Genomic DNA, 27,795 nt, shown 5'->3' with positions numbered 1-27,795 from the left:
CATCATGCTCCAGCTCCGGCTCCTGCTACACGCTATATCCCTCGCACTCACCCGCATCCACGTTCCATCCCACACGCTAACACGCATTCGCATACCCATCACCAACCCCACCTGCATGTCCATCCACATCCGTACCCCCATCACTTCCAGTACCCCCACTCTCAGCGACATCCTAACGTCAGTCCGCCTCCCACCCACTCCCGTACGCCCACACCTTGGGACTCCCCCCCACCTGTTCCTCCACGCTGGATCACGCCACCGACTCCGCCGCCACAGAGAGCCAACTTCTATCAAAGGACCTTTGCACGCTGCACTATCATGGAAATATCAGTTTAGAGAATATTTAACATTTGAATTAACTTGTATTTTATCCAAACATCCAAACTCACTGGTCACACATGCTTGCACACATTAATAGTCAGACAATGACAAAAAAATTTGACACAGCATCGGAACACACTCATGCTTTAATGTCTAATCAGTAGGCTTGTAAGAGGAAACAAGTCAACATATGAAATCATTGCTGTAATTAACATTTCACTTCACTCACAGGGCCCAGCAAAGAAACTTCCACTTCCTAATCTGATTAAAAGGGAACTCAGCGGTAGACACTCCATTGTTTATATCATATATGTACGTGTATGATTTGTAAATATGTTACCTGGATGATGTACACTTACATATACAGTTATGTCTGTGTCTGTATAATCTGTCATACGTTCTCAGAGAAGATATACACACAGGCATGGTTCAACAACTCTGGTGAATGGAGAAAAAGCTGGAGCTGGAGAAAGAAGTACATGAAGGTCTGAACTATGACACCGTGTAAATAGCGTGGACATGATGCGAAAATGAAATGTTAAAAAAAAAGATTTATACTCCAGGCAACGAGACACATACTGAAATATCTCTATGTACCTGTTTTGTGCCACCTAGAGGCATCATTACCCCCAATGAGATGTAGATCTGTTCATTTCAATTATATTATTTGAATATAGTTAAATAAACTTTTATATATATACACATCCAGTTGGCATTGCCGTGTCTTTTTACATGTGTTTTTTCACCTCGACATATTGATTACTTTTCAGGCTCTGAAACTGATTTTATTAATTTGGGTGATGTGCTGTATAATCTCATAAATACTCCTTCTAGTTCCTTCTAAAGAGACAATTTTCACTAATAAGCAATCCACATTTGATATAAGACACATTCAAGTACTTCCATTTAGTTTGAGGAACCCATATTTAATGCACAGAACAATGAGAGCCACAGTTACACTGAGCTCCAGGAGTGGTGCCTCTTGTTTGAGATGTGTGAGTGTCTGTGTGTGAGACCCAGATGTGCTGGGTGTGTCTGTGTCCACAAAGTCCAGTCCCTAGGTGTGTTCTGGTTCGGAACCAAATTTGAGGAATGAGATCCGAGCATGCCAATAAAGGTATCAGCTCTCTCTCTCTCTCTCTCTCTCTCTCTCTCTGGCTCCAGGATCAAGATCTGACACCATTAAACGATTATGATTATGATGGTGATGGTGATTATTATAATAATTATGAATAATAACAACAACAACACATTACAATAATAATAATAATAATAATAATGATTATTAAAACAAACTGATCTTTATTGTCAATAAAGTGTTCAATAAAGCATCATTAATAAGTTTGAAAAAAACAGTCGACCTCATCAGACAGTGTGGCCAATTTGAACTGAGTTGGTCAGACGCACTAGCTCTGTCAAGTGTCAATCCCTTGTGTCTTTCCTAAGAATTAGATGCCACTTGCTTAGTGCACTTCACGGTGCGTCAGGGATTAGGTTTAACAGGCTTCTCTCGTCTGCCGCACTCGACATGTCTTGAGCACGAATGTAGCCCACGACTTCTGGGATTTTTCGCGGACTATGGACATAATTTGTTACCTGCTAGTTATAGTTGTGTTGAGCACCCACGCGCATGGAAGCGTCCCTGAATGTTTACGCGGGTGCAGCTGCGTCGAGGACCGTCATGGAAGGTGAGACCTGATTTCACGAAGTTCACTGTGAGGCTGGGCTATTTTTATCCGGTTTAACTTAGTCACTGCGTGGCTGTGGATGAAGGAGACTATGTTTTTACTGAAAATTACCGAGTGACATATTTTCTCAATCAAGTCGAGCACTGTTTGTTTCTAACATGTGATCCTAATAACAGCCAAACACAGGCTATAAAGCCGTGTTAATGAGGCACAGAAACCAAATGCTCACTTATCCTATTTCCCTTTAATCATGTAGGTCGCTCACATGTATGGAGGAGAACGCGTTTGGGGCCATACCAGGGAACCTCCCAGATGACATGACCAAATTACGCATTGAAAAATCTCACTTTACTGAAATACCAAGAGGGGCTTTCACCAGTGCCTCCTTCTTGGAGAACCTGTGGTTGAACTTCAATGACATCACACTCATAAACTCAAAGGGCCTGGAGGGTTTGGGGAACCTGACCGAGCTGCGCCTGCAGGGGAACAAGCTGCGTTCAGTACCATGGACAGCGTTCGAGGACACGCCGGCTCTCAAGATCCTGGACCTGAAGCACAACCAGCTGGACGTGCTGCCGGAGCATGCGTTAAAGTTTCTGCCAGGATTGACGTACTTAGACGTATCCTTCAATCGGCTCACGGTCATATCAAAGGAGGTCTTTCAAAATTGGCCCCTCTACCAAAAGCTGCAGGGCCTGGACGACCGGGAGGCGACCGCCCTCGGAGTGAACGTTGTCCTGGCGCTGCACGACAACGCCTGGCTCTGCGACTGCCGCCTGAAGGGCTTCGTGGAGTTTATCAGGTCCCCGACGCCCCCGATTATACTGATGAACTCCTACTTGACCTGCTCCGGGCCGGACTTTAGGGCGGGCAAGTTCTTCCACGATGTCGAGCTGCAGGCGTGCGTGAAGCCGGCGGTGAGCAGCCCAGCCTCGAACATCAGCCTGCCACAGGGCGCCAACCTGACGCTGCGCTGCCTCGCCAAGGCCCGGCCAGACCCCGCGGTGTGGTGGACATATGGTCTGAAGATAATCAGAGGATTTCATGGTAAGAGTGTCACACTCGCAGCGGGTCATCCAGGCACTGGGTCCATGGGGCGATATTTCGCGGTAAATTAGATACTTAAGCACACATTTTAATCGCAGAGGCCTCGAACCTCTCCTTAAGGGAGGAGGGTTAAATCTGGACATTGGCCCACCACTGATTCCCTCAAGCTGCACAACACCATCACTCTTGATTAAGAGTGTTGGAGATTATAGTGCACTGTAGCCTACCTAATGTCTGCAGTGTTGGGATACTGAGTAAGTAAGTAAACATCTGCGTCATTAGACTTACACTTTTGCTTACTGTAGATCAGACCTGCAAGTTACCAGTCCATCATAAACTGGGAGGAAGCAGGCTGCTGCAGCCAATACTAATAACCTTATTGGTCTGCTCTTAATTGCCAATATTCCAATAATGAATGCATTTCGGTGCTGATACGCTAACTAAAGATCTTCTTGGTAAATTGAAGAGTGAAACAACAACGCATGAATGAGGACAAATGTCAATCAGGCTGCCCTAACCTATTATTCTGTTAGTGGCTTTTGTTATTATTTTCATCAGTAAATCATTTAAATAGTAAATCATAATTACAAAGTATGCATAATTAAAAAAACAGTACCATATTAGAAAGTGGTACACAGTTTTCAAATACTGGCACACTAATACCAAGTTTTACTCCATGTGGATGTGGTTGATGTTGTTTTGACCATCACAACTCTAAATCTTAATTTTATATTATATTATATTAGTTACACAAGTAAAAACTATTTATTATTATGCCCCAATTTGCCTCTTAAATGCCTCATATGAACCATGTAACTAATGTGTCAAATAAATAGATCACAGTGTCCATATAATCCATCAAATTGCACTTTAACATCTCCTGATTAGTTGATTAGAACTAGTTCATTGACAGGAAAATTATTTGCTTATTATCTTCTATAATACATTAATGGTTTTGGTCAAATTATGCCAAAAATGCCAAACATGATGTGGTTTTATCTTTGTAATGTTGAACATTTCCGTCTTTTCTTTGTCTTGTCTTTTTATGAATTTAATATCTTTGGGACGAAACAAGCATCCTGATGTTGTCACGTTAGACATTATTATTACATGAGCTATAATTTTACAATAATTATGTACCACACAATTAATAAAATAAATTTAACAATTTACAAAAGCAAATGCTGAAAATATTGTTTTTTAACATGCAACCTCACAATTAATTTCTATCTGAAAGCTTTTGATATGTTTGTGTCATTGTGGCTACCTCAGATTATTCTAATGTATAAAAAGGACCTATTTGATGACATTACATGTGTTTATCTTCTTTCTTTCTGTGAAAACAGATTGAGTTCTATTCTTTAAACTTGCATGTTCTCTAAAATAACACCGGATCCCTCTTTATTTCCTACCAGAGTTTCAGGAAAGAGTGGATGAGGACACCATCAGATCCCTCCTGGTGATCCCCTCCCTCCATGGGGCCGACCGGGGCGTCTACACCTGCACCGCTGTCAACTTTATAGGGAACTCGTCTGTCAGTGTCTTCCTGAATGTTCTCTCTCTTGACGGCTCCCACCCATCCTTCCCTGCTGTACCCAGCGTTGGGGATGAAAACTTCTACATTGACATCCGCATCGCCAAACAGACAATACGTGGCATAGCCATCGAGTGGTACGCTGCCTTGGACCGTCCTGCAGAAACCTGGTTCACCATCCACTTTGGCCGTGCAGATGATAATAAGAAAGAAATGATCTACATCGGCCCCGGGATTCGTTCATACTCTGTCTCTGATTTGATGCCTGCCACCAAATATGAAATCTGTGTGACCCTCAAGAATAAGGCGCCACGTCAAGGCCAGTGCATTGTGTTTGTAACAGGAAGTGACGTCACTGAGATGGAACAGAGGGAGAAACTGATTCATATAATAGTGATAGTTTTAGCCATGGTTCTGGCCGTGCCAATAGGCATGTACGCGTGCACCACTGACACTAGGTTCTCCTGTGTGGAGGATGTCATGAAGTTGTGGAAGAGCCGGAGGAGAGAGGGTGGCTCGCATGAGATGGAGCGGGAGAGGCAGGGCACCTTCGACAGCTTGCAGGCTGCCAGCGACGAGGGCCTGGTTAATAAGGAATCCAGTGAAGACAGGAAGGTGAGGAGGAGGTCAGAGGACAGAACGATTAAGGGCAAAGCTGAACCCAGCAGACTCACAGCTGTACTATACTAATTTACTGTTTTGTTTAATCAGCGAGAAAACACAAAACTGACCTTGTAACAGGCCGATGACTCAGTCTGTATCAATAACCTTAGTACAAGAGATCAGATTAAATAAATCCACTGCACCGTGCTGACTTTGATACTGATATACAGTGACTAGAATATTCAAAGAATGACTTTCATGTCTGCCTTGGTTTTAATTTCATCTCTTCCTCTGTTCTAGGCCGCGGAGTGTGTTGCAAAGATGTGAATGGTGACCATTATGTCGAGAATGCAATTCATGTGTTTGCAACAGTGTAGAGAAAAGTGCCCCAGTTTGTTTCTGTCTGAAATACAACATGTTGGACGTTGTTATCATGAGATATTTAAATGTAAGTGATCACACATTTTTAATTGCTGCTCTATATGAAGCCTTTGTGATTGATGACTTTCTTGCTTACCTGTTTCATTTAGGCTCATCTCACTTACACTGTCATTCAGTCTGTAATTTTTTTTTTACTGTAAAATGAAACTTGATGTGAAAAGAAAGACATTCTCTTTCACTCGATAATGAATATATCAAATATTCAAGCATTTTGTAATTGGAAACCTTTCATTAATTGTTAATTTCTTCTTAAATTTGGATTTGTTTGTGTATATGTTTGTGTATGAGGTCATATCAGGTGTCGTGGTGACATAGTACCTTTGCATAGCTCTTTTGACAACAGCATTATATATGACACCTCAAACAAAGTGACAAAACCTTGAATACTGTACTTGTCCATTTTATATTGTTAAGTTGCCAGGCACACACACTAGCACCAAATTTATATTAAATGGAATCATTATTAAAATTTTATGCGTTTGTTTGTCATCGTTTAGGCCTTATTACTCATGCTTTACCTCAAAAAAAAATATTTAAGGGGCAGTAAGTATGTAACTTAAATGGCCGTCAGTAGAGCTCATGCCTCCAACAGGGCCCAATGGTCCCCTCAAATTCAATCGAGATACACACACTCGTGAATATCAGTCCCCTAATGGTGCCTGATGTTTTTCACAAGATCCATTATTATTTTCTGAAAAATAAGCGAAGATTTCACAATGTTAAAGAAAGTGAAAAAATAAATCCTAAATTGACTTTCACTGATCCCTAGCACATCCTTCCAGCAAGTTTTGTGGGAATTCATTTGGTATTTTTTGTTGAATCCTGCAAACTAAATAAAGGGGATGAAAACATAACCCCTTGGCAGAGGTGGCTCTGGAGGAAACTTTCTAAAATTTGAGTTTGTTAATAAGTTTGAACAGAAAGTCATCAATACAAACTGGAGGTATGGAAAGAAGTGGGTATTGAGTTCAATTACAGAGATTGAAGGACCCTGCATATCTGAAGCTGGATCTATTCGAGGAGTCAGAGCATCTTTGCTGGTTCCAATTAGACCATTTTAGCAATAGGCTTCCGCTATATATTTGTAAATCTGTTCATATCTGAAGTTCCCCTTTTCAATTGATTTGTTTCTTAACATCAGGAAGACTGTATAAGATGATTTGGTCAACTTTTTATAACTGAGTGAAACGTGGAGTTACTCCCAGTGTCCAGTCATAAAGTGAGAAAAATGTAAATCTATTTAAAGTGTGTGTTTATTTGATTATGCACAAGGTAACAGGGACAAACTTGTTCGCATTATGTATCTGCATTGAAGTGATCAGGGATACTAGTTTTACATACAGGAACTTATGAGGACTGCAGATGATCGACAGTTCATAGTTGATGGTCGACATAGGACTGAGTGTCAATTTCACAATTAGTTACAACTGAACTGTAAAAGTTTCATTAACATGTGTTTAATCCTCTTTGCATCACTGCACATGTACGTCACCCCCCTCTACGCACACACCACTCAGCAGGCATGCGTCACACATGATCTTTGTGCCGGCCGACCCAGACAGATGGCACATCGGATATGCCTCGGCCAATGGCATTGTTCATTTGACATAATACCCAAACACTGGCATCCTCTCCAATATCCCTTCCTGCCGTCACTTTATGATCAGATCACACAAACCAACCCCCCCACCCCCCACCACCACCCGTCCTATCCTTTATTCCCATGTGTTGTCTCCTGTGACGCAAGGAGATCAGTTCATCTCTGCCCGGACCTACTTCTATTGACTTAAGATGAGGGGTTTAAACGACTGGCTGAGATTGGCAGCTCTCATTTCTAGAGCGCAGGGGCACATCTGCTTTCTTGCTTGTTCAGATGTGTTTATACGATTTGCGTGTGGGGGGATTGATGTTGCTTTTTGTTGTAATCCTTATCCACTGTGTATGACACATGACAATGTGAATTCTTTAAACACCCTCAGCTATAGCTAGTCTCAGCTATTTAAGCACAGAGCACATGAATCGTATCTTTATTCAGCATTTTCCTATTTCTCCTCATCACTCACCCTAATGTTGCTCAAACAGTGTTTTATTGAAGCACTGTGCTACATATTCTCATTATATTTTTCCCTATTTTAAGTCATTAATCCAGAAAAGATCTTTAATTTATTTTGCCTTTCATTTCCTCAATTTGTTCAAATGCATGCCATGATTTTTAAACTCTGTGCATGTGCATTCTACTTTCATTCTAAAGCATCAATGCACTTTGCAACTTTCAACTCTGTAATCCTCTATCAAATAGCCCAGTAATCCCGGCTGCCTCTTACATGGCATAATGCATGATCATTTGGGCAGCTCCTCATATTCCCTCATTCCACCTCAGAGCATCAACAGCTTGCAACGTCAAAAAAATTGTTTGTGCGTTTGACATTTCTGACCTAAAATTTGGGTTTGGTTTCTTAAAGTTCTTTGGGGACTGCACTGTGCGTGAAAAAGCAACACATGTCACATTTGTGGCAGAGCATTTGTACGTATAATCCGACTTAAGTTTATGGAGGCGGATTTTAATTTGTCAAATAAAAAAAATGAATAAATAAGAAATCCCCAGAATCCACTGTGTCATCATGACCATGTGAAAGTTTGCTGCCAGTCGCACACAACTTGTCCGTCCAAACCAGATCAGGGCAGATGGAGTGTTGGTTTTTCGCCAAGGATGCAATATTGTACAAAGATGAACAAGTTGGTCCTGGGATTAGAGAGGGTAATCTGCAAATTCAATGTTTTATGTAAATTTAAAAAAAGTGTGCATGTCTGGCTAATGTCTACACAAATACCCAGTGAGTGGTTCAGTGTAACTTGGTAATTGGTAGTGCTCACATTGACATCGGAGCCAAGGCGGGCAATTGGGCTTGTATCAGAGTGATATATTACATATTTGCAGATCATTTGCTGAGGTTGAACTAAAAACAACAGCAAACAGAATATTGTTGTGTGAGATTAACATATTCTGCTTGCTCTACCTGAACAATACATTACTGAACCACCTTATCTCCTCTGCTGTGTCAGTACAGATGAAAAACAATTAGATCAAAAAACCACTGACACTGAAACCTACCTCAAGGTTTTGGGATCAGCTCTTTTACTCTCCTTGTTTGTCCCTCACCTGTGGTCCAGGCAGCTTCTCCTTTCTCTCCAGAAGGGGGCAGTTCAGTACATTTTCAGACTCATTAAGGAGGTGTTAGTCTTAAGGTGTTTGTCTCGTGGGGCCTTCAAGGTTGTACACGAGAACATGTGTAGCTGGTTGTGAATAGATACCAGTGACTGTCTCAACAGGTTTGAAATACCAGAAGAATCTACTGACTAAGTTATAAGTGTGGAAAGAAATTAGTTTTCTACTGTAGGTAAGTTGTTGGTGTGTAAAGGAATAAATGGTCTGCTTATTATTGTCAATAATCAAACTGCATATTAATCTATGATTAGAATTCAGAGATGTAAAGCATCCATCCATATGTGGACAACGTACCTACCAAGACTCTTTACTTCAATATATTTCTTTACAGATTTTTCCAAAGCTCTGAAAAATCATGAGGTCACTCTAGATTATGTGTGCCAGCCATTTCACAGAAATGTTGTGAGTAGTTTAAATGATAGAACAACATTTTTTCAATTTATTTTAACGTGGATTAAAATGTAGAGCTATAGATTTCAGATTAAGTTTGTACATAATAAATAAATGATCAGTTTATGAAAGATGGTGCACTGTAAAATTCTGAATGTCTTCAACGGGGTAGTGTGGTGTAAGATGACACTTATTTTACTTTTATAATTACAAATCTTGTTCTTTTATTGTTAATGATTTCAATACATTGTTGACAGCAACAGTTATTTGACAACTGAACAGTGTTTTGACTGAGTGAAACCGACACCACCACATATACAGCAGTAAACAAACTGCTCTTTAAACACTATCTGGTGCTTTACACCTGCGCAGTGGGATTAAAAGTCTTCCTTACGTGATCACTTTGGTCCCCTAGCCACCGGCTGTCGGCTGATCTCTTTAGTCAGTTCAAGTGTCATGAAATCTCTTGTAAGGAGCTTGGTCGGATCCCAAATAAACAGTTTCCTTTGTTGAAATCTGAATAACTTTATTCCCGTCAAGGGATCTTTGTTGATACACCTCAAGCCACTAGTGTTTCAACAAATGGCTGAAAAGGTTTGGATTTATCTGTTATAAAATGAAACACAAACTTGAACCAGACAAACAGTGAACGGTTGTGAATTGCAAACATGAATATAGTGTTTTTTCCGATTATACAGTATGAAAATTGCATCATTAGTATACAAGGAATTATGTCTTTAGCTGTTTTTACTGTATTTAAACTCTCTGAAAAAACACACACACGAACATTCTCACACGCACACACGCACACACTGACACACGCACACACTGACACACACACACACACACACACACACAAAGCACTGTTGAAGATTGATTTCAGTCTTGACTTTGACAAAACAATCTTATCTCAAGATACATTTAGTGGCTGTTCTAGAGCTTTTGATCATTTACCTATAGTTTTCTTTAGTGTCCACTCAATTGTCAGAAATGAGGATGTTTGAATTTTCATTTACAAATCACACAATGTTAAAGAAAGTGCAAAAAAAATAAAAATCCTGGATCTGACCCCTGATACAGATCCGCACCAGAATGTTATGGTTTGTTCTGGAATCAAACCACAACCCTTCATGAGTTTTGTGGTAATCCATCCTGTAGTTCTTGCATAATCTTGCTTACAAACAAACCAACCAACAAACAAATGGACAGGGGGGAAAACATATGAACATGGGAGAACCTCCTTTGTGGAGGGAAAACGTTTGCAGACTTGCTCTGCTGGTAAAGATCAGTGAAGCTGCTGGACAGCTACTGAATGGAGCTGAGATTGTTTTATCAAGCACTATTGGTGTGTGAGCAGCCTCTTTTGCTCCAGCCTCAGCTTGAGCTCTGAAACCAGTGCTTTGTTCACAGTGTCCTGTTTGGTATTCAATGGCTTCTTCCTGGATTTGGGTGCCACCGTCGCCGAGATGGTGGGTACAGCCCACTGCCTTGCCCCTGGGATGTAGGGTGGGGGTGGAGGGGGCAGGGATGGGGCGCAGGGCGGTGGGGGCCAGTATCTCCCAACGTTGTTGACGTTGTTAACGCTGTTAACGCTGTGGACGCTGTGGACGCTGTGGAAGTTGTTGACGCTGTGGTCGTTGTTGACGCTGTGGACGTTGTTGACGTTGTTGTTGTAGTTGATGTTCTCCACGATGACCTCGGGCTCCTGCTCTTCCTCTTCGATTTTGAACTTCTCTCTGGGATTGTCCGGCTCCTTGAAGGGGTTTTTGAAGTTCCAGGCGTTCTGTTTGCGCCTCCTCCTCACACGGCGGTTAGGCAGGATCCGGTTGGACTTTTTGTTGCGCATGAATGTTGCCGTGGAGATGATGACAGTGACTATGACCATGAGACTAATGACACCACCAAGCATGCCTAGGATTTGCAAGGGCTTGTTTCTACTCTGCATTATAAATGATCCCCAAGGCCCCCCATTGAGTTGGGTCTGTAAAAGAGCACAGGGAGAATTCACATCCATGGGACTGAAGTTAAAGTCTGTCACACAAAGATGAACTTCTTCATAATGTCCCGTGTATTGTCGCACTTTCACGTATTTGGCTGAAATGTCATGTGAGGTGCAAAATACAAAACTATGTATATTCAGAATAAAAATACTGCAAATATACTGCATAAAACTGTATAAAACATATTTTTCCATTGTCTAGAATTTCTTTTTCAAATGAAACCTTTTTCAATTTTATCAACATCCACTACTATTTTGTCAAGACAAGATCAGAGAGGTTGACCAGGAAACCCACTACGGAGACCACTCACGTCTATAGATATGAATTAAATGTGAAAATGAAAAACCAGAACTAATAATATTTTGTTTTGGTCGTGGTGTCATATTCAAAACACGGAAAAAAAGAATAATTTATGTTGTGCTCCTGTACTCTTTTACAGACACAGCCTTGTTCTACTGCAAAAAAATAATCACTACAGGTTCTCAGTACCACAGAGTAAAGACAGTACTACTGTGCGGATTCTCTCCAGACAAGCTTCGTTTATGGCACGGGCCTCCTTATAATCTTTCTGATCTTGCCCTGAGCTTGTACACGGGACTTTTTCACAGAGCTCCAGTAAATATAAGTTGAAATGATGATTGTCAGTGAAATGGCGAGGGTGACAACGGTCAAACAAATCCCAAACACGGCCCCCGGACGTTTCCTTAGGCCCAAGAAGTATGAGAAAAATCTGGATTTGATCTGCAAACATGACAATTGCATTTGCGTGAGACTCAGACTCAACAACTGGTGAAACCTGAAATCTGGGAAATTATGAAATGTCTAATCCTGCAGAAAAGCTGCACGTTCATACACATCATTCAGGTGGTGCAAAGACATTACCCGATTTCTCTGAATAAAAATGCAAAATCTCTTCATTATTGTTATATAATACTGATAAACTACCAATATAAACCTCCAATATCATTCAAGCAGCACAAGCTATAAAATGATGCTGATATTCTAATGGTTGCAAATTTTTCATATATTTAAAGTGTAAAACTTCAGAATATAATTCATCACATCTAATCTAACTGTTAAACTGTTATTCATGTAAACTTGGTGGTAACTTACAGCCTCTGTGATGTCGATCTTGACGACTGCGGTGGTGCTGAAGGACGGCTTGCCTCGGTCTCGGGCCTGCACCACCAGGGACCAGGTGAAGTCCCTCTGCTTGGTGATGTTCTGAATGATGGCCATCGACTTGATGTAGGACTTCAGCACGATCTCGCCAGTGTCGATGTCGATGTCGAAGATGTTGTTGTCCGGCTCAGCTTTCATGATGGTGTACTCGATGACGTTGTTGGGTACCTCAGCGTCGTCATCTACAGCCTGCGGAAATGCAGCGAATTAAAGAACATAACTCTGACTTTCCCTTTCTCTTTTAATCTCAAGGGGAGCACATACCTCTATTTTCACTGGTGCTCCGATCACCATCGTCTTCTCGAGGAAGTTTTCGTTGAAAGCTGGTGGGTGGTCGTTCAGGTCGAGCACCGTCACAAACACCTCAGCCAGGCTGTACTTTCCATCCATGTCCTCTGCCTTCACGTAGAAGTTGTACTTGGATCTCACCTCTGCATCCAGGCTCGCCCAGGGCTGCGTGTAGATGATCCCAGATTTGGGCTGGATCAGGAACCTTTGAATTGAGATGTAGATGGACTTCAGAGGTGGTGCTCGGTGAAAGATGGAGCCTTCAAGATAGCCATGATAACTGTTTCTCCTTTGTTCTACTTTTCATGACCTCTAATAACTTAACTAAACAATATAATGTGCAGACATGGGGGTGTCTTATCATCTAAATCTTTAAAATAAAAAGGAATATGTGTATTTTGCAAAAACATTGAACTATCCCTATAAATCATCACTTTACTGTTCTATTCCCTTACATTTAAGTAAAGAAAGACTTGGCCAGTAACATACAGAGCAAGAAAGGGAGAGGATTGTTTCTCTGACTGACTTGTTTAGTTACCCTAAAGGTCAAAGTGCAAGGTAGTCAGTACAGCTGCAAAGTCTATTTTCTCCTCCAATCCCATTACGGGATTATCGAAGGCAGCGGATGAGCAGGCAAAGATCAGGACAGCACAGTCCTGTATACACTGAAGTGTTTCTATTCAAGATACTGTCAAAGTACATAACATACTATATTTTTTAGTATCCTTGCTGAGACTAATCTGAGGTGACGCAGTTTGAAAATTGTTCTGAGCAAATGAGTACCCACTAAGCTACAACTGTTCCAAATCTCTCCCCTCTGCTTATTTTGGAAAATCCTACTCCTGGATGCCATGTGACATCACATATCTCCACTAATTCATTGCTACAGAGCTCAAAATCTCTACTTAGAAGTCCCAAAATACTCTTTTTTCCACCTCATTTCATCATACAAAGCAAATGGTTCATAGGAAACAGCCCAGGGAGATTAAACTTGACCCTAAACGGACATGCACCTGACGATAGGCATTGTGCATTGCAGATATATGTTTGGAATACAGGTCAGGTGCTAACTGTGCTAAATGCTGCAGATCTGTTGGATTCTATCTGCAGGGACATGAAGGGAAAGCTGGAGGTGAACTGTGTGTTATCACTGAGAGAGAACAGTGACCGCTGAGCCTTTTTTCTCTCTCTACGCGTTTAAACTCCTACTAGAAATCTAATAAAGATCGAGATGAGAGAAAATGCCAGTAAATCCTCCGGGGGGCCAGGGCGCTTAGGTGCAATAAACTGGACCATATTTCTCATATGAAAAACAAGTCTGCTACAAGTCATGTTCCTGCACAGCTTGCAGGCAGATGCATTTGGTTTTCATACAGTGTAGTTCTGTGGTTAGAAGTACACAGAGTAAGCAACTGCTCAGAATGTTGAGAAAGGAGCTTACATTTTTTTTGGAACACTCTCATTTAATTTGCCAGAACATGGGTGTAGAAATATAAGTTTGCAATGACATGACCAATTACCTGTAAGTAAGCACAGTGAGGGCAACAAAAAAACAATTTGGTATCTATGTGAATGTCATATTTTTGGTTGGCATAGTGGAGCAGTGGTTAGCAGTCATGCCTCATATTAAAACCTTCCATGGTTTGAATCCCAACTAAGCTAAGGCCTTTCTGAGTGGAGTTTGCATGTTCTCCTCATGTACTTGTGGTTTTTTCCTCTGGTTACTCGCTCCTCCTCCCATAGTAGGAAGACAGGCAGTGTTGCAAATATTTATGTTTGTGACAAATTCCACAGATAAACATTAAAACTGTGGTTAACGATAATTTCCACTGTCTATTCTGATGTGAACTGTGAGCAATGTTTATTTGTCGAATATGTCAGAAACAAATACTTCCATCGCCCATTTATAAATAAAAGCACTCCAGCGTCTGAATCCTTTCATTTAACAAGGCTTTGATGGATTGCGACCGGAAGATGGACGTCTTGTAAATGGTTGATTTCCATATGTTGGCCTTGTAATATGCTGGACAGGCTGCCTGCCGCCCAATGACTGCACGGATTGGCATGGATATGTGTTATTTCAACACATCTAGATGCCTTTCAAATACATCCATAGAAAGAATAATGGTGTTATGTGGATGTGCGGAAGTTGAATTAGGCACTGGGTCTATTACCTCAAAGCCTCTACATTGTCATACTCACAGTTCAGCTCCGGATCCATAGATCGTATACCTCACTTCACCCCAAGGTCCTGAGTCTGGGTCTGTTGCCTGGAGACAAACAGAATAGACAAATAATAGAGAAAAGAATATGACTTGAAAACATGTAGCCCAGTAAGATGAAGCATTCATTTAGATTTACGTCAGGTTAGTGACCAATATGACACATGCTTCTTTCTTTTCTCTTTCCTTGACAAAACCCAACACGTTGAGGTTGCATTTGTTCACATCTCTTTTTTAAAACTGAATGAGCAGGAGACAGAACTGTCTGTGAAGTGAAAGAATCTGTGCTGGATTGGGACATGATGTTACAGAGGTCAGCTATAAAAAGACAGATTTTTGATGTCATAGGGAACATCATCATGGGCATCAGCTAATCTGTCTGTCTGTCGCTGCAGGGATGCCTGTTTGCCGACTCCGTTTGTCCAAGGTCGCTTGTCGGCTGTTCTTTCATCTGATTGAAATTGCCTGGGATCAAGGCAACGAGCCTCTGTGGTGTTCACGCAAGGGGAGGATTTATTAGTGAGCCTCCCTGTTGCTTTGAGCGTCTGCAGGGCTGATATTAACTGACAAGGGCGAATCGTTTTAAACTAAATGGCACTGAAAAAAATAAATAAATACAACATGTTCTCAGTGTTCATGTTATTTCTGTGATGCAGCTGCATGTGCTACTAGGCATTAGAAAAAAAGAAATCTGGGAATTTGATGTTACACAACTAAATGAAAGTGATAGCCATCTGGCAGCTTACCTCGCCTAGCTTTTATCTACATGTTTTCACATATTATCCCAACCCTCAGAGCCCAAAAAGTCCACATTTGGGGAATTAATGGGCCGCTTGGGCATTTTGCTAAAATCAACATTCCTCTTGAGCTCATGAGTGACGTACATTGGTGATGGCATGTATTTTTAGACGGGATGAACGCTCAACTCACCGTGACTGACACCACGTTGGAGCCGCCTGGTGAGTTTTCTGGAATCCGAGCGATGTAGTAATCTGAGGAGAATTTGGGAGCGTTGTCATTGGTGTCCAGGAGGTGGATGACAATGTCTGCTGTTGCGCTGAATCTCTCCGGAGTATCAACCTCAACTGCCAGGAGCTAAAGGAGAAAGATTTGAAATAAATAAAATGAAGATGCAGGGGATGCATTTGCCGATCTGCTATCTGTTGTCGAAAATCAGTGGTCCAGAGGTGCAGAACAACAGCAAACAATAAAACAAACAGCTGGTCATAGTTTGTTGTTGTATCTTCTTATTTGCAGTTGTGTTTTTGTAGCAGTCGTTGTGATTTCCGTTTTGCATTTCAGGTCGACTGTATATGCACTTGTGATACTGCCTCATTTTTATGTGTTTCACCTTGTATGTGAGAAAATGATGCTTCTCGTAGTCCATGGCAGCCGAGTCCTCCACCAAGATCGTGACCTGGGCCTCGTTCAGCACAGTCTGAGGAACGACTCGAAGCATCCTGCCTGGTCCAATCAGCCTCAGATTGAATTTGGCGTTCGCGCCCTGCGTGAGCACAACATGCGTCATCGTATTATTCAAAATGCCCCATCTGGGAAAATTGACAAAGGCATTTTACACATGCATGAACTTATTTATAGCAAGCTGAATTTGCTACAAAGCTATCACAAACAAGCAGACACAGAGCATAATCCGAGTCGTATATAGTCCATTCAATCAATATAAAAGCTCTGTGTCAGTATTATAGTAATGCATTAGGAATCAGTAGGATATCATTGGCTGCAATATATTTCTTGATGAGACGTAATATGTGTGGACTGAGAGAGTTCACCCTGATGTTGTAACAGTATTAACACAGAACACATTTGGTGAGCAGCGGCCGAGGCTCATGCAAGGAGCTGGAAACACAGAGAGACTTGCATAAGCCGACAAATGGCGCAGTTAGCGTGAACCTTTCAATTTGTCCTGGCTCACTCTCAAGTTCATGCAATTTTAAAGGGATTGTCTGCGATAATGGCCGGCTTAGAGCGATTCCACAGACAAAAAGGTGGACACCAGCGTGCACTCAGTGTTGTGGCACAACGTGTGTTGATTAAATCAGTTTCTCAGTAGACAACAATGTAATTTGTCATTACGTGAAAATCAAGCACTGATCCGCTGTCCTGGCTGATGGAGGCACTTTTAAAACATCACTGGATATGAAAAAACAAAACACATTTATGATCTCACTCACTTGATCGGAGTCATTGACAGTGATTTTCAGCCCTCGGAGAATCTCTCCCTCCGGTGGATGCTCGTACATGGTCAACTCAAACATGTTCTTGGGGCCGTTCTCTCCATAGAAAGTAGGTGGGTTATTGTTCAGGTCTACCACACGGATCACCAAGGTGGTTACCCCGTAGTCCATCAGTTGGCCTTCAGGACTCACTTCTGAAGCCTGGAAACATATAGTCAAAATTAGGCCCATACGTATCACCTCTGTGGGCGGAACACGTGAGCTTGTACGAGATTTTGTCCGCCTGTTTCACTACAATAGTTCAACCTTGTGAATCCTATTTTGAATCTATATCTAATCCAAATTAGTGAGGAATTTCCTTGTTCATCCCTGCAGATGTAAAGTGAATGAGGGTCTGTTTGATTAAATAAAGTGTTTTTTGGTATTTTAGCAGAAACTCAAAGATCATTTAGTTGCAGCAGAATTATTTTTTTACTTTGGTGAAGTGAAAAATCGTTATACTTTAGTGAATGTACTGGTTGGATGTCTGAATGACGTGCGACTTACCCTGACTTTCATATTAAAGACCTCTCTCTTCAGGTACATGGGGAAGGTCAGCAGAGTGATACAGCCGCTTGTTTTATTGATGCTGAAAACACCATCATCACCTGCAGACACACACACACACACACACACACACACACACACACACACACACACAACAGACATATGAACATATTTCTGATACAGAATTAGTTAAATTCTCTCTTTTGTTCTTCTTAGAATTTGATTTGTACCATCATCGAAGGAGTAACGGATCGGATTTGGATTCCCCACATCACCATCTTTGGCAGTAACAATGAATACTTCAGATCCCTAGAAACAAAATTATATGACAGATTTAGGTGTTAATCAGTAGTGAAACATGACTGGTAATTTGTTGTTGGGTTATTGTTACTAGGCCAGGATGCAGAGAAGTCCAGCTATACAGTTGGTCATTAAATTATACTTCCAATATTTTTCCATGAACTGATAATTAAGAGTTAAAGCACCTTTTTGCAAACAGCTTTAACCAAAGAGTCTTCTCTGACTCATCAAAGCTACATGAAATGTCAGGTTACTAATTATTCTCCTCTGGATAAAAGTCAGAATGTTTAATCTGTCTTCTGCAGTGACATTTTGAAACCAAGGAGATAAGAGAAAATAGAGAAAAGCTTTGAAGAAACACATCATCGACATTACTGTGAAATGTCAGCCATTGAAACTCTGTGACATAGGCAGACTTAAAAACAGACATCGTAGCAGAAAGTCAGTGGAACATGTTTCCATACTCACGGGCATTGACACTTCATAAACAAAGCCAAAATAGGGCGTCCCGATAAAAGATGGTGGCGTGTCCTGTGCATCGATCACATTGATCGTCAGAGTAGCAGAGGAAGACAGAAACTGCTCCTTGCCATTAAAGTCACCACCACCGTCCTGGAAGAAAAGAAATGTATATTCTAATTTAGATTTGAATTCCTAATGTTCTTTGAAATTTGAGGTTGTTATAATAATGTTAATAAACATCTATTATCATATATAAAAAGGATAAATATCAAAATACATCTCAGTTTCCCACAACCAGATCCCCCGTCAATGAAAGGATATCTTTTTGGGTTGTGTAAATATTCTTAAGTTGGGACATTATTAATGTAGGTTTGTTTTACTTTTGTATTCTAAAGGCTTAATCCATATATTTCTTTCTGCATCAAATATTTGCAAAGACGATTATGGAAGTATTGGGGTGATGATTAAATGATGTGTATTGTTTTGTTGCCTTATCTACAGGGGCCTCTTGGTAGAGTTATGTGCTCTAAGTGTCATTCTTGTTACCTTTGCAATGACAGTCACAAAGTGGGTCTTTGTTTTCTCGTAGTCCAACATTTCTCCAGATCTGATACGAAGGACACCACTGTGTCTGTCGATGGCAAACAAAGTGGACGGAGGATTCTGTGACAGGGAACAGAAGAAAAGTAGGTTTTTCAAGTACACACAGACACACAAATACGGTCACGTGAGTAAAAGCCTGTCACTGAAACCCTTAGACCCCATTTACAACCCACTCATGTGAGTTATCGTGAAGAGTGGTCAGATGGCTGCATAAAAACACTGAGTAGCCTCTTGAATTAAGTCACATCCTCTATAAAGTCGATCCCTTTGTCCATCTGGATGTAAAGAAGCCATATGCTGATGGACAGGTCAGGCAGGTGATAGTTGCTGGGTCCAGATGTGCACCGCCCCACTCATCACTGTTCACCTCGGGCCAGCTGTTCTGTGGTCCTAATAGTCCAAAGTGCAAACTAACATTCCCTGGCACGCGCTGCCATTGCAGCCCTCTAAGCCTCCAATACTTGACACAAATGTAATTGTGATTTAATCCCCAACGTCATAACTTCACCATCGTATTCACTCACACGCAAACGGGAAATGACTCTAACCTCATTATCAGCACATCCTTACATTACATCGCATGCAGATTAACTTCGGACGTGGCCAGTTTCAGCCCGTGTTTCATATTTTCAAGTGTCTCATCTCTGTGCTTGTTTGCATGCTGTTTTCAATACAGAATTTAGAGAGGATTGGGTTTGAGTGGCCGGTGTTTGACTCCTGTCACGTGATACCTGGAGGTAGTAGGTGACTGAGCCTCCTGAGCCTGTGTCTCTGTCCACTGCCTCGACTCCGTAGATGCTGCCGCCAGACTCTGTCGTCTAAAATGTGAAACACAGAAAATAACCCAGGTCACAACATATAAGGTTTGAAAATTGAAAATAGACAAAAGATATTTACTTTGATATGTTTTTACAGTAATGACGTCTTTGTACATTTTGCTTGTTCAGACTGACAGAGCAATAAAACATTACAGCATGTTTGGCTTCACTTACCTCTAGCACATCAATGAACGCAGGCATGTTTTTGAATTCAGGCTTCTCGTCGTTTGCATCCATCACAAATATTGTGACTCTTTCCACAACCTAAAAAAGAAGATTTCATATTATTTTGATTCAATATCTTATTATATAGTCACGCATGGAACCAACTGTTTGTACCTTGCTTCTTCCATCAGTGATGCTCACAAGAACGTCAATTGAATCTTGGTTCTGAGGAATGATGAAAAATGAAACGGTTAATGTGGATGATATCTAACTTTCTTTAGGAACGGGATGGTTAAAGTTTAAGTCTAAATCAACAGTTTAATCGATTATTTTCTCTTGTTAAAATGTACTTCTCTGTCCAGCTTTTCCACCAAAGTCATGTTTCCAGATTTGGGGTCGACCCTGAAGTACTCTTTGGAGCCAGGATCAAATGACAGGCCGTACATCACCTCATGGCCCTCAGGGTCTGTGCCGTTGAGACTATAGATCTGTGTACCTAAAGGAACACATCGTTTCAAACCACATTTGAGGACAAATACAGTTTTGGAAACAATGTCTTGATGTGTTTATGTAAAGAGAAGGTGATTCTAACTGTAATAAGTTAAGATATGATTAGCAACAAAGAGGACAGTGAAAAAAAATAAAAAAACAGTAAGTAATATCTAAACATGCAATATAAACAGTTAGTTTAAGTTAAGTAAGTTAATTTATAAAGATAGAAATGGAAAATAAATATTATATACAATACTGTGTGAGAATATAAACAGTGAAATGGATTGCACAGAATGAATATTGCACAGATAGCCGGTGCGGTACGTTAACAGTTACCAGTAGAAAGCAGGATAACACTATAGGTACCCTGAATTGATGTAAGGAGCAGGGGGACAACAACACCACATTCACAGCCGGCTAAATACTCCTGACATCAACAGGTGGAACAAGCATGAACATGTTTGTGTGAGTATGTACAACGCAACACATCATCCATCAAAGACTATTTAACATCCTGGAATCTCAGACACTAGCGGGAAAAACACACTATTTTGTTGATTGGTTTATCGGCTGTTTGCACTGAATGTCCTATGTGTCAGAGGTGAGTCTCACCAATGGGCGTGTCCTCTGACAGGCTGAACAGAGCCAGGTTCCCATTGTTGCTGTACGGTCCATTGTCGTAGAAGTAGGGGGCAAAGTCTGCTTGAGCTGAGGACAGATACATGAAAATAGAATTGAATGGTCGAATGATTTAAATTGAGACTAGGCATGTTAAACAAATATAAAAATAACACAAAGACACAATTGCACAAACACCATATTCCTTCAATCCAGGACTCCAGCTCGATTTTGACTCATGGCGTTCAGACTCCAGCATCGACTGCATTGACAGATTTTTGTTAGTTTTGTGTATTAAATATTACCAATTACACGTAAAATGCGATGAGAGATCCTTTTAAGCATACTTTTGGTTTTTACTTATCTAGGTTAGTGACTCTGACTTGACGAATAGAAACTTGTTACTCAATTCAGACTTTAGATTTCCCGTCTACCAAACTGCCTCACACAAAATGAAAGTTGAATGTTATTCAAACATTTTGTCAGACGATTCCAATTTAATTGTTTTTGAACTAGGCTAACCCAGGAAAGTAGCGTGAAAACACAACCACTCCACAGCTGTTTATGGGGACCAAATTGTCCCCTGAAGTACACTGCACAAATACCCCAAAAAAACCAACAACCAATTCGTACCTTGTAAAATCTCAACTGTGACATCGACTTTCCAGGGTTGAGTACTATATAATCAACCCTGAATCAAATGTCATTACACTCTTTAATTGATCTGGTTTTTTACCAGAAGCTTTAGTTTTGTCTGCTAGTGTTAGCATTGATGTGCTAAGGCTAACACTAGCTGCACCTATTCTCTGATAGCTAAACTATATTTTAGCTTTCACAATTACTTACGAGAGGTCGCCATGACGGTCCCTCTCATTAAAGTTGCCTTATATACTTGAGTGACATAAGCCGAGCTCTACACTGCGCATGCGCCCCCTGTTCTTTCTGGCACTTTGACTGGGATTACAGGTGCGTTACGTCAACCTCCTGAGATACCTTTTCCGTACAAAGAGACAAAAACAATGCTATTTCTGTCTGAAATATCGACTGTGATTTTCTTTTATTTGTATCAATACGAAGTTCATGTTACCTTTGAAACTAAATTCAATCATTTTGAATCAAACCTACAGAGTCGAACACTTTTCAAATAAAGCAAAAACAATGAATTAACTGAAAAGAGAATTGAAAGAATAAAACATTAATAGTTTTCAGCCCAGAAGCCTTTAAATGTATCTGCACGCTATTTACAATCGGAGCAACATGACCTCACTGTAAGCACATAAGCGAGAGGAGAAACTTACCAAAGCAGGCGTGAACAAACACAAACAGCTGTGGTAGATGTAGTATCTTTACATTCTTCATCCTAAAGAATGAAGTAGTGAAACCGAACCATGAAGACGGCTCCGTCGCGAGTCCTGTACATGAGATGCAGCTCCTCAGGTGTTTGTGGGGGACTGGAGAAGGCTAAAGGCATATGCTCACATGCTAATCCAATGACACACATCTTAAGAGTCACTCCTGGGCCCCTGCAGTCCGACAGGGCTTCTTCAACCACAATACACAAGAGATGGCCGTGTTTACAGGGCAGACAAGACAAGGATATTTCACCACTTTGCAGATGATGCACAGGTTTATATTTCACAACGGTTGGCATTTTTGATGTTGATACACATAAATATATGAATCTTTTTTAAATTTTTGATGATATTGAAATCTTATACATGGAGGTCTTGTGTCTGAAGGTAAGAAAGTTAAACTGTCAGAATGACCAAAATTAAACTTCTCAGGTGTTTTAATACTATTCTATATTCTGATACAATTATTGTATTTGCAATACATACCGTTTGTTCAATTGTAATACTTCCATTATGTTAACATTTTCACTGTTATGTACGGACACAGAGTCGACTTAGTTGTTACTAACACAAAGTGCTTTAGTAACTTGAGATAGTGCTGTGACTAAGTGTTAGGGGGATTAAAATGATGCAGAATCCATGGCATGTTTCTAGTCAGTGTTGTATACTTCCTCATGTTATATACTGTACGACCATCTGCCTTTGCACTCCACAACCATCTGTGCATTAGGAACAAAAAAATCCACTATTTACTCAATTAATAGAATAATCGTCAAACGGGTTATGATGTGGATGAAATGCGGTAAATGATCTGATGAGATTATATTTTCTGTTTGGATTGTATGGTAGAAAGTGAATGTCTGAACTCATGATCTGTATTTAATGATAGTAATAAACAAAGCTGGATGCCATTTTTACCGTATCAGAAGGTGAAAGTTTCACATGAAAGGATTTTTTTTTTGTTGGTTTGCAACCTTTTGTTGTTCTTATTCATTTATTTGTTTATTTCCAGGGTCACTGTGTAAACCTTGATTTGTCTCTTCAATTAAAAAACACCACTGATTAACCTTATGTCTCTATGGGACTTTTTGAATAGCATCTTGGTTAATGAAGCTGGCTAATCTTCTTGTCTAATAATCGTATTGGCCACTCAGAGGTAAACAGACGTAAAGCAATTGTTATATATTAACGACCCAATGGTTCGCACCATTTGATACAATATATATTGATACAACATGTCTTCAAATTGGCTTGGTACAGTTTAAAAAAAAAATGTCATAAGCAAAATGATTCAAATGCCTGTAAAAGAATATGTTTTAAATATAGTCTGACTAAATTGTTAAATTTAACTTTAACTAAATGACCACCAACAGGATTTTAAAATACATTCCTTAAACCACATATAGATACAAATTATATGTGTGGGACCTAAAATGAACACTGTTAATATATAAATAGATATTTTGTCTTTCCCTCTAAAAACATAACATGTTGCGTGTACGGACAAAACAACAGTGTGGTGCCTGGGCACACCATTAGAACATGTTGCATGCAAGAGGATTTACATACATGAATAAACCTTTTACAGTCCATTCTCATACTGAAATTAAATCTACTTTATAATCTGAGTGGTACTGGTTGAATGTACAGTATATTGCGTCAGTGACCATAAATTGTCCTTTTTAAAAACTGGAGTTTGACACACAGGGTTGAAATGTGATGAACGCCACCTACGTAATTCTTTATTTGAGAAATCAGTGACCTTTGGCAGAAAATGTACATTCCTACATGTACAGTGAGACCTGACATCCTGGAATCCTAACATGCCCAGACAGCAAAGTATTCAAAGGCACATCTGTGATGTTATTTATTTTTTTTAATGATGGTCACAGAAAATATAAATAGTGTGTGGCCATCTTTTAAAACCCAATATATATTCAGTATTAAAGATCACCTGTCAGGTTACTTCAGCATGGTGGTGGTCAGGGCAGTGGTTTCAGGTTTAATTCTCATGACACTGGCAGATGGCAGGCCTAAAGATTAACCCACTGTGCTCTAATTCCTTCTCATCTTGTAATGCACCGAGCCTGTCTGTGGTCATACAGGCTCTATCAGACACAAATGTAAAACACAATTAGCACGCAATGTTGCTGCAAGTAGCCAGACAGTAGACTGGAGGACATGCTGCCTGGAGCGTGCGACACAATGTTGCTTCACAAACACATGGCAATATATTTCTTTAATATTTGATCCTCTGTCATAACTACCTTGACTTTTCTTTAAAATGTTTGAACCTGCATTTATTCTAAAGTAAACAAAATCATATCACTGAGGCATGTATGTGTCTTTGCAATGTTCACTGTAAAAAAAATCATATGGATAAAAGCTCACTGCTCATCTGTTGTCATCTTCTTAGTTTCTAATCCTGTGCCGTCAATCACAGCAACACATGCTGACCTCTTTGTTCCTGTTGGGGATGGAGCCATTAGGCGGCCCACAGGAACATATACATGTTTATCATTTCGGTAGCATTGCTGCTGCATGTGCATCATTTGACCTTGATTGTCAAGGTTGTTACCAATAGACGAGGCCAAACCCGCAATATTTTTAGTATGAATCCGCCAAAGACACGAGTGTGCAATGTCTCAAATCATGTCAGGCCTTGACCAGATGGGCCACTTCAGTCCTGCTCCTTCTTTTAAACGGATATCGTCTTTAAGGGGTTCAGCATCAGTATGAAAACAGGAATCGAGAACAGACGGCATCAATCCTCTGCTACAATATCAACCAACTTGACCTCTCAGGTCAGACAGCAGCAGTCGAAAGATTATTCCATGAATATAATCCAAACAAAGGCCCACTTTATGAATGTGCTGTTAATATCTGAAACCAACCATTAAGCACTACTGTCAAAGCAAAGTAAAATCAAACCTTTTCGTTAGACAGTGGGCTTTAGATCTGCACTTCAAATTTTATCCTGCACGATAACCATTTCATCTTGAAAGTATTTTTATTACCTCATAGGTATTGTTTTCACCCCTGTCCATTTGTTTGTTTATTCGTTGGTTGGTTTATTTGTCAGCAGGATTACACAGAAACTACCAAACGGATTTCCACGAAACTTGGTGGCAGCATGGGACATCGATGGCACAGATCCTGACCAAGTGGCGGAGCATGGATTTATTTATTTTCTATCACTTCCATTAACATAGTGAGATATTAATATCAATATCCCAGAGAATAATGCTTGAATCTTGATAGAACAAAATCTGTGATGTTTAGGAAACTGATTTATATGAGTGTGTGCAATTTGGTGCCATTCTATTCTCTTTTTAGGGCACTGACATCAAAGGTGTCAGGTGAGACCCTATTGAAATTGTAAGGATTATTATTAGGGCCCGAGCACTGACTTCAAAGGTCAGGTGAGACCCTATTGAAATTGTAATGATGATTATTATTATTATTATTATTATTATTATTATTATTATTATTATTATTCAGGCAAATGAATTGGCTTTTTGAGGGCTTTAACATGCTCAAATTCTTACCAAAATTTTCAGAAAGTTAGAAAGTGGTGAAAATTTACGTATTCTGGAGGAATTTTTAATGGGCGTCGCAAAATGGCTCAACGGTGCCCCCCGAGACCCCCCGAGACCCCCGGAAGGTGTTCCCATTGACCGATTTTCACAAAAATCAATACACAGGTGTATCATGACCAGACAAACAAACAAGTCTCTAGGTGCAATTGGAAAAACACAACAGGAAGCCTGCTATTTTGCATTTAGTGGCCAATTTGGCCATATTCCACATTTTTACTTTGATGTACTTGTACCAGGGTTTTCATCGGATCAACTTAAAATAGAGATGAGATGATGATTACAACAAGATGAAGATAAAAACCGACTGACGGATTTTTTTTTTTATTCTGTTTCTTAAAGTTGTTTGCTCATTTTTTCACAAACCTTTGATATTCACATTTTTACATGACTCACCATGTCACATGACACTCTTGAGACATACACTGTATGTAGTGGACAGTGGATTAACTGTAAATGCAAAAAACATGAATGTAAACGATGCAGGTTTCTTAATAAAAAGGAAATTGGTTTTGCAGGAGTTTCTATTTTCCATTATTTTTTATTTTATTTAACTAAACTTGCATAAAAACTGTTGCATTGTGCTGCACAAGTGAAGTAGCCTTAAAAAACAAAAAAGAAAAAATCTGTCATCATCCATACATAGTGTTTGGCAGTGGCACTAACATCAAATTCATGCAATCAGGTGGATGACCAAAAATAAAAAGCCTTTACATGGGCCAGTGTATTATAAAATTACAAAATAAGTTACTTGTGTGATTTGAACTAAGCAAAAACACTCAAATTATACTATACACTATATGCTCAGTTATTTTATCACAATGAAGTAATAGTTTAAGCAGTTCACACTTAATTTCTATTCAAATTGCATGTAATCATTATATGAAAAGATGTTTTTCTCAGCAACATATGGCTGAGTTGTGTATGATCACATTACGTGGTTGAATTTTAGGGAACGTTTCTGGCTGTCTATCAAGTTGCGCTGTCAACAGAGTAAGTAGAATTACTTTGGCTCCCGTCCTCTCATCCTCTATCAAAACGTGAGGGTCTATAAAAATGTCCGATAAACATGTAGACAACCTAACAGCAGTTTATCACTAAGACGTCAAGAACATTTGGGATTACAAGAATCCCAATTATACCCAAAATACGCCCATCGTGCATACACGTACACACCCTTGGTCAAAGCAAACCAGTGCAGCGGTAAAACCTTGTTTTTAAAAAATGTATTGAAAAAGATATTCTAGTGCACATGTCAAAAATAGAAAAGGAAATATTAAATAATTTGTACCCCATTGTACTTGGGTCACTACAGGATCACTCTGACTGTTTGAGCACCTGTTTTCAAGATACCCAATTCAGCTTTATCATTTTGGATTATTATTGATAATCTCTTGTGCAGTTTGCAGAGGGCAGAGGTTTGCTTTTAGTCCCGGTCCACTCTACAACTAGGTCATTGCTTTAATCTCTCCATGTAGAGTATACTGTAGGTTAACAGCCCTTCGTTCTCATAAACCCCTGAGAGTGCTTGCAGAGTGAATACAGAGTCATGAATCATGCACAATCCTAAAAGATATGACACATGACTTCTGCAGGAGTCATTGGGGACTGAAATGACCAAGCGCAGCAGCAGCAGTCCACTGAGGTGTAACAAAACTTTTCTAAAACACGACGGTCCCTGTGTGATGGAGGCCTAAGCAGTTTGT

At 40.2% G+C, this 27,795-nt stretch overlaps 2 protein-coding genes across 2 annotated transcripts; one reads left to right on the top strand and one right to left on the bottom strand.

The window, feature by feature from the left end:
* The first annotated feature begins 1,899 nt into the window (after nucleotides 1-1,899).
* lrit2 (leucine-rich repeat, immunoglobulin-like and transmembrane domains 2) lies at nucleotides 1,900-5,280 on the top strand. The gene is made up of 3 exons (XM_061087901.1): nucleotides 1,900-2,009; nucleotides 2,266-3,056; nucleotides 4,472-5,280. Exons 1-3 carry the CDS (start codon nucleotides 1,900-1,902, stop codon nucleotides 5,278-5,280), a joined length of 1,710 nt encoding a protein of 569 aa, XP_060943884.1.
* A 5,309-nt stretch (nucleotides 5,281-10,589) lies between these two features.
* Nucleotides 10,590-22,500, bottom strand: cdhr1a (cadherin-related family member 1a). Its single transcript, XM_061087788.1, has 18 exons — nucleotides 22,440-22,500; nucleotides 21,136-21,231; nucleotides 20,382-20,527; nucleotides 20,206-20,256; nucleotides 20,041-20,130; nucleotides 19,780-19,866; nucleotides 18,992-19,108; nucleotides 18,452-18,595; nucleotides 17,914-17,992; nucleotides 17,684-17,784; nucleotides 17,135-17,338; nucleotides 16,294-16,446; nucleotides 15,873-16,037; nucleotides 14,923-14,990; nucleotides 12,697-12,925; nucleotides 12,364-12,621; nucleotides 10,900-11,231; nucleotides 10,590-10,809 (listed from the first exon to the last, which is right to left on the bottom strand). The coding sequence occupies exons 1-18, from the start codon at nucleotides 22,498-22,500 to the stop codon at nucleotides 10,590-10,592; spliced, it is 2,601 nt and encodes an 866-aa protein (XP_060943771.1).
* Between the last annotated feature and the right edge of the window lie 5,295 nt (nucleotides 22,501-27,795).

This window comes from Limanda limanda, chromosome 15 (assembly GCF_963576545.1).
Source record: "Limanda limanda chromosome 15, fLimLim1.1, whole genome shotgun sequence".
NCBI lineage: Eukaryota > Metazoa > Chordata > Actinopteri > Pleuronectiformes > Pleuronectidae > Limanda > Limanda limanda.
Note: the sequence above shows the minus strand (reverse complement) of the source record. Positions and strands in the feature narration are given on the sequence as shown.

Excerpts from the sequence above, each read along its gene's own strand:
- lrit2 (XM_061087901.1), top strand. The coding sequence starts at position 1,900 with ATGGACATAATTTGTTACCTGCTAGTTATAGTTGTGTTGAGCACCCAC. Across the intron at positions 2,010-2,265 it reads GTCGAGGACCGTCATGGAAG|GTCGCTCACATGTATGGAGG; the intron begins GTGAGACCTGAT and ends TTAATCATGTAG. Across the intron at positions 3,057-4,471 it reads GATAATCAGAGGATTTCATG|AGTTTCAGGAAAGAGTGGAT; the intron begins GTAAGAGTGTCA and ends ATTTCCTACCAG.
- cdhr1a (XM_061087788.1), bottom strand. The coding sequence starts at position 22,500 with ATGAAGAATGTAAAGATACTACATCTACCACAGCTGTTTGTGTTTGTT. Across the intron at positions 16,447-17,134 it reads CTGTCAATGACTCCGATCAA|GGCGCGAACGCCAAATTCAA; the intron begins GTGAGTGAGATC and ends GTGCTCACGCAG. Across the intron at positions 10,810-10,899 it reads AACAACGTCAACAACGTCCA|GAGATACTGGCCCCCACCGC; the intron begins CAGCGTCAACAA and ends CAACAACGTTGG.